The 11,090-nt window shown below is 38.0% G+C and overlaps 1 protein-coding gene across 3 annotated transcripts in view; it reads right to left on the bottom strand.

Annotated features, from left to right (window-relative positions):
• Positions 1-358: 358 nt before the first annotated feature.
• The window catches only part of rftn1b (raftlin, lipid raft linker 1b), a 131,303-nt gene continuing 120,571 nt past the window's right edge, over positions 359-11,090 (bottom strand). For all 3 annotated transcript variants that reach the window (XM_065298920.2, XM_065298919.1, XM_065298917.1), the window contains exon 10: positions 359-9,575. In XM_065298920.2, the coding sequence (XP_065154992.1) occupies positions 9,072-9,575 (504 nt within the window). In that variant the 3' untranslated portion in view covers positions 359-9,071. The remainder of the gene's footprint in view (positions 9,576-11,090) is intronic.

Raw genomic sequence — 11,090 nt, 5'->3', positions numbered from 1 at the left:
CTAGAAAACATTTTAATACTGAATGCTATATTCGTACCACTGCCTTATGTTTTTTAATAAAAAACAATAAATGATACATTATTGTCACCTTACCTAATAACATTACGTGTCAGAAAGTCGTCTCCTGTTATTATCTTTGGAATGGGCATTGAAGTGCATCAAAAAAGTACATTTATCACTAAGGAAGCAAACCTGAACATGGTTTCCACATGCATGTTTTTCTTATGAGTGAGTACTGTAATCTGAAGCTTTAATGTATAAATCAACAAAGGTTAACAGCAGAACAATGACTACCACGATAGCCTTTAAACAATAAAGAAATAAACCAGCTGACAGATTCATCGAACTCTGACACAGATCAAATATAAATCATATTTATTATAATATACAAATTGTACAGATGACATTATCATGAAAACATTGATCAGTATTGACAACAATCAAAGCAACCTGCAAATCTGGAGGCAGAGATGGTGAATGTTTTTTTTTCTTCAGATACACAAGCACGCGTTTGAGGCGAGAGATGCAGTTTTTAATGACTTCTGCAAAGCATGAGAACAGAAATAAAATAGACTGTGGTGCACGCCTGTACATGTGCATTATTATTAGATACAATGAATGATCTCTCCTGCCTGTGCAGAATACTCGCAGATGTTATTTTTCTTCATATATGCTAAAAGAACTACAGGAGACTTGGGCCGACCGCAGCGTTCACTCTGAAGAGGACAGTAAATATTGCCTGGCATCATTTCATTGATGGAAGGGTAGATCCTGTCTCCCTCTTTTACATTCTTGTTTTTCCTTAATAGCTCATCTGTCATCCGTACAAACACACCGACTGACCACGCAGGCCCAAGAACTCACCGATCTCATACCTATTGTATGAATCTGCATTGGAAAGAAAGTAGACACTGTAGGTGGTATAGATCAGGTATGTTACTTTTTGCACACAAAGCATTCATCACTGCCAACTAATTCAATCGCATATTGTCATTTGAGATCCGGTGTCGCAAAGCGGGAGGTGAATAGCTGTTGAGCGTATGCTTGGAGAGGATTATATTATCTTAGGACTGGACAATGGCTGTGTTTGGAATAACATACTTTCATACTTTTAGTAGTGTGTATACTGTGCACAGTTTACATATTTAATATGCATGGAACACAGGGATACTATATGTGGCATATGAGTATACTGTATGAAGGATACGGTCAACTTCCATATCGGCTATTCATGTTACATTAACCATAGGCACTGTGACTTAGGACTCAACCTGTAATAAAATTTAGCACATCATTTTGTAGCTTATTCATTCATTCTAAACTGCTTTAACTCCCCCTGTGGTGAAAATCAAGTTTTCAAATTCATCATTTCAGCAATCTCCCTTGCTGAGTATTTTCATCATAAATGTGCAGTTTTCCAAAGCACGGTTTGAAATCGCATCAGTTTTTTACGTCACAAACATGCGACCAATCACATCAACAGTTGAACGAGTGGATCAGCCAGTCTGAGCCATAGATATGTATGGATGCATAGACTCGCACACAGCTCGCAGCACAGCTGCTTTAGCTCTACTTCTGTGACGCGAGCACTCGCTGCTCACACATGCTTACCTGTTAACATCAGAGCTAAAAAAATTGTGCTGCAGCTATGTTTTTGGTACTGCAGAATGTGGCATCTATGTACATATATATCTATAGTCGACAGTTGACCAATTCGTATGAAGTGAATTGTAGAAAAACACACAATTATCATAAAATAAAACCATAATGAACCGTGCATCATCAGAGGGGCAAAAAAAATTGAGATAAAAAAAATTATGCTTCAAACGCGCAGCTCATGTATGCATTGTAAAACCGGCAGCTACGTTTTTGGAACTGCCGAATGTGGCATCTATGTACATATATATCTATGGTCTGAGCTCTGCGATTGAGTAGAGGCGGGAACTAATATCCACATGATCTCACGAGAAATTTTAGTTATTTTACGAGTTGGCAAATTCGTACGAAGTAAATCGTAGAAAAACACGATTATTATAAAATAAAACCATAACAAACCCCTCCCCTACCCCCAACGTCACGGGCAAAAAATTTGAGCTAAAAAAATTGTTGCAAATGCACAGCTCATGTATACATTGTGAAACTGGCAGCTACGTTTTTGGAACTGCTGAATGTGGCATCTATGTCCATATATATCTATGGTCTGAGCTGTGCGATTGAGTATATACGGGAAATAATTTTTCATATTTCAGCCTGATGTCATGAGATATCGTAGGTATTTTATGAGTTGGCGAATTTGTACGAAGTGAATCGTAGAAAACACACGATTATCATAAAATATAACCGAAATGAAACCCCGCTCCTAACGCCAACGTCTTGGGGCAAAAAATTAAAGCTAAACAATTATGTTGCAAATGCGCAGCTTATGTATGCATTGTGAAACTGGCAGCTACGTTTTTGGAACTTCCAAATGTGGCATCTATGTACATATATATCTATAGTCTGAGCTGTGTGATTGAGTAGAGGTGGGAACTAATTTGCATATTTCAGCCTAATCTCACAAGATATCGTAATTATTTTTCAAGTTGGCGAATCGTACGAAGTGAATGTTAGAAAAACACACGATTATCATAAAATAAAACCATAATGAACCCCACCCCTAACCCCAACATCACAGGGGAATTTTTTTTAGCTAAAAATAATGCTGCAAACTAGCAGCTCATGTATGCATTGTGAAACCGGCAACTACGTTTTTTGAACTCCCGCATGTGGCATCTATGTACATATATATCTATGGTCTGAGCTGTGCGATTGAGTAGAGACGGGAACTAATTTCCATATATAAGCCTGAACTCACGAGATATCGTAGGTATTTTACGAGTTAGCGAATTTGTACGAAGTGAATCATAAAAAAACACATGATTATCATAAAATGAAACCTTAACAAACCCCGCCCCTAACCCCATTGTCACGGAGCAGAAAATTTAAGCTAAAAAATGTATTCTGCACATTCGCAGCTCATGTATGCATTGTGAACCGGCAGCTATGTTTTTGGAACTGTCGAATGTGGCATCTATGTACATATAAATCTATGGTCTGAGCTGTGCGATTGAGTAGAGGTGAAAACTAATTTGCATATTTTATCTTAATCTCACGAGATATCATAGGTATTTTACGAGTTGGCGAATTCGTACGAAGTGAATCATAGAAAAACACGGTTATCATAAAATAAAACAAAACGAAACCCCGCCCCTAACCCCAGTGTGACGTTTTTTGAAACTTCCAAATGTGTTATCTATGTACATATATATCTATAGTCTGAGCTGTGTGATTGAGTAGAGGTGGGAACTAATTTGCATTTTTCAGCCTAATCTCACAAGATATCGTAGGTATTTTTCGAGTTGGCGAATCGTACGAAGTGAATGGTAGAAAAACACATGATTATCATAAAATAAAACCATAATGAACCCTGCCCCTACCCCCAATGTCACAGGGCAAAAATTTAGAACTATAAAAGAATTATGCAAACGCGCAGCTCATGTATGCATTGTGAAACCGGCAGCTAAGTTTTTGGAACTGCCAAATGTGGCATCTATGTACATATATATCTATGGTCTGAGCAGAGGTGGGAACTAATTTGAATATTCCAGCCTGATCTCACAAGAAATCGTAGACATTTTAGAAGTTGGCGATAACGTATAATTTCCTGCGAAGTGAATCGTAGAAGACCACACGATTTTCGTAAAATAAAACCATAACGAATCCCCGCCCCTACCCCCAACGTCACAGCGGCAAAACCAAATTGTACAAACATTTACGAATGTGGTCGTACAAATTAGCCACCTTGTAAAATATGTCCGAATTGCCATTGCATATCCAAATCTATGGTTCAAGCTGATGTGATTGAGTAGAGACGGGGACTAATTTGCATATTCATAGATCCACATATACTAGATGAGGCAATGGTGTAGAGTTACATTCAAGCTATTTTAAGGCGTGAAGAAATTATTATCACAGAAATAAATGTTTACATTTGCTATTATGGTGCTCAAAAATGAGTTTTAGGGGATAAAATGGCACTTTAAATATAAAAAATATTATGTGGCATAAAATGTAATGTGCTGTATGTAGTTCACTACTATACTATTGCAAACACAGCCATATTTTCCAAACTAAATGAATAATAGAGAAAAAGAGCTATGCTTATCAGATGCTGACATTACGGCAGTATTCATACTAGCACATACTGTAACATAATTATTATCTGTCAGTGATCATCAGCAAGTAATGCTGAAAAAAACATTTTCTGCCTAAGAGATTGAACACGTTAGAAATGAAAACAAGACGATCAGAATGCGTTTTTTCTATTCTGGTTCAATCATCATCGTCAAACAATAAACACCCAATCTCCCCCTCATATACCGTCTGACAAACAGCACAGTGACAAAACACAATTATAATGATGGCGGGTTAGAAACTGCTCGGAGAACAACAGAACAAGTCACAGAAGAGGCCAGGAAACATAGCGGGGAAGTGCAAAGTGAATTTTCTTCAAAGCGTATGCTGACAGAATGAAAACAGCATCTTTTATTGGGAAGTTGGAGTGTGACGACCTCTGTGAGGAGAGCAAGCGCTGGAGACGTTTTTCTCAGCAGGAGGGGGGAGCGGAAAAGCCATTATGATTTTAAATGTGACCCCTCCGGCCATTAGAGCTAATGCAGAACCGCCCGTGTGCCCTTCCAGAGGAGCACATGCTGGAAAACCCCTGACACTGCAAACCCAGAGTATAAATACAGACAGACACCAACTGTGCTGACTTACTGGAAAACACACATACAGTAGAGCTCTGGTAAGCTATAAAGTGGGCCAAAAACTATAAAAATATTGGATTTGCTATATCAGTGGATCATAACATTTCAAACCATATGCAAATGATGCTGCATTTGTACATCTTTGTTTTCATGTAAATACTTTTTTGGTCTCAAAACTGTTGTTTCTGATGTTTCATCATATATGACCCCCAAACATTTTTCAGTTAAATATTTTGGTTGAAAAGTGTTTCCTTGTGCATGCGCCTTGGTTTGATGCAATTACATTCATAGTTATATCAGCTATTTGTATTACCAGTGTATTTCTTTAATATTAAATAGTAAAACTTTTTCTAAAACATATGAGGAGTTCAGATGCAAATGCTTTTAAGTATATCTGACATGTTTTCTTGTAAATCAGCATTGTTTATCAGGCTCTATTGTTTGGATTAAAGGGGACATTTCACAAGACTTTTTTTAAGATGGAAAAGAAATATTTGGTGTTTCCAAAGTACATATGTGAAGTTTTAGCTCAAAATACCCCATTCATTTATTAAAGCATGTTACATTTGCCACTTTATAGGTGTGAGCAAAAATGTGCCGTTTTTGGATGTGTCCTTTACATGCAAATGAGCTGATCTCGGCACTAAATGGCAGTGCCGTGGTTGGATAGTGCAGATTAAGGGCGGTAATATCCCCTTCTGACATCACAAGGGGAGCCAAATTTTAATGACCTATTTTTTTCACATGCTTCCAAAGAATGGTTTATCAAAACTAAGTTATTGGGTTGATCTTTTTCACATTTTCTAGGTTGATAGAAGCACTGTGGACCCAATTATAGCACCTTAACATGGATTTTCATGATATGTCCCCTTTAATAAATGACACTTTAATGGGAATTAAAAAGGTTATTAGGCGGTTATTGCTAAATTTTGCCGCAAAACCCTGTCTGTGCATGCAAGCTTTTTTTTGGCAAAACCCCCACTTTTTTGGTCAAGACAGTTGCCAAGTCTGCGATTTTTTTTCCAGCAGAGTCAGGCTACTTTAATACTGTTGCAGTGGACTTTTTTCATGTCCACGGGTTAAAGCGACTCCAATAACGTGATATTTAGCACCGGGAATGCAAATTTTAGCTGATGAACCCTGCCAAAAGGAAAGGTTTTACCCCAGGAACATATAGAAATTATATACGTAGACGCCTCATGACGTGCTGGAATGTAATCCAGCGTTGCCGCCAAATTAGTTGGGTCTGCTCACTTTATGCTAGCAGCAGAGTCAATTACAGTCAGCGGAGAGCAAGCAACTTTGCCTGTATTTTTTTTTTAAACTTACGATTGTAATAACCGTAATAGCAGTATTGATGCCAGATCGTATGGGATTACCTTTCACAAGTAAGATTAAACAATACATGTGGTTATTTTACCATTTATAATATTATGTCATCGTAACTAACGTCACTTATGTGTAACCAAACTGTGTGAAAATCCGGTAAAGATTCGGGGAGTTATGATTATTGTAGTTGGGGATACACCTTCCTCAGTAGAAATAAATGCACTACTCACTTGGACCCAAGTTTTAATGTGATCCATGGTCATTTCGTTCAGCCAATTCGTCTTCCATGCACTTTCTGGAATTTTTGTATTTTTGTCTGAGGTCGGGTTTAAGCGCATTTGAAGCGAAAGTATTAGATGAATGTATAATACGTGCCAATATAATTAACAAATTTTTGATGCGTGTGGCGATTAGTGGATTTTGCATCTGAGCTCCTCACGTCTAAACAGTGATTTAGTAAGGATAATACTTTTCATCTGAAATCATTTGGGTCTTGTGATTTCAGGTGGATTATAGGATCTCATTTCAGGATTAAAGACATTTGTTTCATTAATAAACGCTAGAGAGTAACCGCATGAACCCTCACTATCTGTTCTTCATCACTTTAAAATCGCCAACATCCCAGATCATCAGGGTAATAATAAAATTCTCATAAAATAACCCCACTGTATCACAACCTTCTGTCCAGATTATCCGCGTATCCGTTTATTCTTTATGCAAATTGAATAAATGACTGCGGTCGTCATAATAACAGCATGCCGCTTTGCTCTGATGAAGTCACACTCCCATTTTTCTCCCCTCTATTGAGAACACAATTTGGTTTTAATGATAAGAACTGAAAAGAAGCGTTATGTATGATTTTCAATCAATTGTTGATCTACAAAAGAATGTACACGTGTGACAGATGGAAAAATGAATAATGTAGGGCGTAACTTGATTTTTATCCTTTGTGAATTGCGTCTGCAAACATGACTTCTATTTAATTCCAGTGTCGAGCTGCCACTCGGTTTGTTTTAAAGCTACGGCGGATTGCCATAATGTAAAAAACTAAAGCCGAGCGCTTCCAAAACCCTTATAATTGTTTTCAAACCAGGCGTGACGTGTCTTGACGCACCATATTTGAAAGTACACAAGCATGAATGAGATTTGAAGGCTACGGTGTGGCAAATAACAATTTAAGTTTCGACTGTTTCTTACACAAAGAGCTTTTGTGACTTTTAGACGACTTTATAAGCTTTTACTAACCTCTAGTAATCTTTGTTGTCTACGTCCTACACGGGCAGCTACCCTTAAAGGTCAAAACAAGATACCTTAGGAGGCAACATTAACACATCACCTATGCTGGTTCATTTATGGAGCATGTAATGCCTGGAAATGCCGTCTACATAGGTAGTTCACAAGAAGACGCTTACCTAGCAAGCAATTTCACCGCCTATAGGTTAAATATAGACCCGATATAAGTCAGATTATGGATAACCCACTTCTAGCAAAAATTAACTTGAATTTGGCTACATTGCCGAAATGACTTGAGATGTCTGATATTAAGCAAATTAATAAGTGATTACAAGTTGTTTGCTTTCATTTATTTTTAGGCTATGGTTAGACATCTATTAAATTTTCACTGACAGCTCAAATTTTACTTTGTTTTAGCAGTCTGGGCTGTGTTTAGATGGTTATCTTTTGAAAGCAAAATTGCTTGCTGGGTATGGACTACTTTAATAACCCTATTTAACTTTGTCACTTCTTTCACACATTAAGGGGGCGTGCACACCAAGGCGTAAAAACACGGCTGAAATGCCAGGCGGACGCCGACTGTAGGCGCTTGCCAGTTTTTTTCAGCTGGGCGTTTTGGTTGCTATGTTACTTCTGCTTTGCACCGGTTGGTTGTTGTGATATTTGTCCCGGCCCTCCTCCACTGTGATTGGACGACTGAGTGAAAAGTGACATTGAAAAGCTGAGCGTTTCACCCAAAGTTGAATTTTTTTGTAACTCTGGGCGCTGAACGCGGAAAAAAAGTCAAGCGTAGACGATCAACGCGGAAAAAACGGCAGCTGCTGTCGCTTTTTGAAAATCGCGACGCCTCCGTTTGAAACAATTGAAAACATACACTGGTGGCTAAGCAAAGTGTCAAGGATTTGGAATAGTATGCGAGTTAAAACAGTGGGGGATATGCATTAAAATTTACAAAAACCAAGTTGCCCCAACGGCGTGATGAAGAATATGACCAGATACGATCCCAGTCTTATTTTCTTTTACAATAAAAACTATTCTGTTTGAATGGTGAAGTAATCATGAAATACAAACGTAAAACAAAAATATACACAAACGTATGCATCTTACATCACAATCGATTGCTTCTCGCAACAGTAACCATCTCCACCACCACATGCGCCTGCTGTCTTCAGTAGAAATGAAGTCTTTGAGCTGGTCACAGTGTAAATATTAATGTGGTTTTTCTTATCCAGTGCATTTACTGATAACAATCTCGTCCCATTTCATCTCCTTTTCTGGTTATAGGAGTCCTCTCGGTTCATTTGAAGAAGGGATGAAATCTCTCTCCCCTCCAGGGGCGAGCTGACATGTTCAGCATTGGTTAAAAGAGGTCACAATGTCAGGTGAGGTGTCTGTCTGACAGCTACTGTCTGGTACTGTAAAGCTATACTGCAAAAAATCACTTTATTAGTCTCGTTTTAGGTAAAGATGTCTGAACTAAACTAGGTAGAAGTGTTAATATTTTTATGTAATTTATAATTTAGATGCCGCTTTATACAAAGTGAGAAAAACAACTAGGTGGTAAATCTTGTGCTGTATATCTTGTAAACGGATCTAGCTTTAAGGATGCTTAGATATTTTACTGTGAAACGAGACCAAAATGTTATTTTTTTTCAGTACAGCATTTTGTACATTCATAAAGCTCCAAATCAAGAAGTATTTTCAATCCTGATCGGCTGAAACGTCATCATGTGGCGGTGACGATTCATCTTCTTGCACGCTGCCGTGATTCTGATTGGTTGCGGTGTCTTCTTGTTTGTCCACCTCATCGCACCACTGTCCCGTCTCTCCTGTTGTCGGATGGTCTACAACAGGTGAGATGTCGTGGCTCATCTCCACCTCTACTTCGTCCTTATTTTCCTCAATGGCATTTCCTACTTCCTGTTTTTCCTTGCACACTCCATGCACCTCACTTCCCGTTGCCGTCTCATGCACTTCCTGCGTCTTTTCCTCTCCGCTCGCCACTTCAACCTCATTATTTTGGTCTTTCTGTCGTTCATTCACACTTGAGTTTCTCTCCTCTGTGATCTTCTCAGATCCGTCAATGATCTTTTGATCACAGAGATCCTTGTCGACGCTGGCCGTGATCTCTTTCTTCTTCTTGTTCTTTGGTGCGTCTTTGACGGAGTTCTTGTTGCACTTGTTTCGGGCTTTAAAGATGACTTTCTGAAACAGAACATGTCGATAGAGATATTTAAAACTGCTTACATTAAAAAATTATGAATGCAGATGAATATTTTATAAAAATGGCGCAAAAACTGATTTTCCAAAGTATAAAACATTGACAGTGAATTATATCTAGCATAGCCAAATATTTACTTAATTATCTCTTAAACTTGCTTGTATTTACTGTAGATTATGATGGTGCCTTGGAAGTCAGTCTGAAAACAGGAAGATTAATTTAAATCGCTGTCTGTCAGGTTATTGACCGACTGGGCAGCCGAGCAGCTGTGTTTGGTCAAGTCACCCTTGAATAAGCCTGCGCTCCACATGGGCCACCCCTGTCAATGAAGTCTGGACAGACCGCTGGGAAAAAGTGCTATTTAAAGAAATCCGCAAAAACCACACGCTTTGATGCTTCACTTCATCACACATCTTTAACCCTAGCCCTACATTCAGAAGAGCTTTATCCAAATCATTTAGATCGTGTTGTAAACAGAATACAAGCAAGCAGAGAAATATTTACAGAGAATGTGTAAACACCGAATAGATTAAACCATCTGCAAATGTTTTTTTCCCCCCCGTTTCACAAGTATTTACTCCTGTAGTTTAAGAGAGAACACAGGTTACCTTATGTGTCTCTGGTTAATACTGTTCAAAACACCAAATTTGATGTTTTTCAGGTGTGTGTGCACATAGGTGGAAATCCCGGGGGGCTCGGGTGGGACAGCCCCCCCCCAAAACTATCATTAAAGGATTAGTCCATTTTTTAAAAAAAAAATCCAGATAATTTACTCACCACCATGTCACCCAAAATGTTGATGTCTTTCTTTGTTCAGTCGAGAAGAAATTATGTTTTTTAAGGAAAACATTCCAGGATTTTTCTCATTTTAATGGACTTTAATGAACCCCAACACGTAACCGATTTAATGCAGTTTAAAATTGCATTTTCAATGGAGTTTCAAAGGACTCTAAATGATCCCAAACGAGGCATAAGGGTCTTATAAATCGAAACGATTGTCATTTTTGACAAGAAAAATAAAAAATATGCTTTTTTAAACCACAAGTTCTTGTCTTCCTTCCTTCCTCGTCATCTCACGTAATACGTCATCACGTCAAGAGGTCACGGATGACGAATGCGAAACTACGCCCCAGTGTTTACAAGTGTGGAGAAAGAGGACCGTTCCAACGTTGTTGTATGTGAAATGATACTAATTAATGTCTTTGTGTCTGTTTATTGTTTAAAATGGTCCGCAAATGTGCATTTCATATAAATAACGAGATTAACGAGAAGTTGTGGTTTAAAAGTGCATTTTTTTTTCTTGTCAAAAATGACAATCCTTTCACTAGATAAGTCCATTATGCCTCATTTGAGATCATTTAGAGTCATTGAAACTGCAATTTTAAACTGCATTAAATCTGTTATGTGTTGGGGTCCATTAAAGTCCATTAAAATGATAAAAATCCTGAAATGTTTAACTCAAAAAACATAATTTCTTCATGACTGAACAAAGAAAGACA

Source organism: Paramisgurnus dabryanus, chromosome 13 (assembly GCF_030506205.2).
Source record: "Paramisgurnus dabryanus chromosome 13, PD_genome_1.1, whole genome shotgun sequence".
NCBI classification, from domain to species: domain Eukaryota; kingdom Metazoa; phylum Chordata; class Actinopteri; order Cypriniformes; family Cobitidae; genus Paramisgurnus; species Paramisgurnus dabryanus.
Note: the sequence above shows the minus strand (reverse complement) of the source record. Positions and strands in the feature narration are given on the sequence as shown.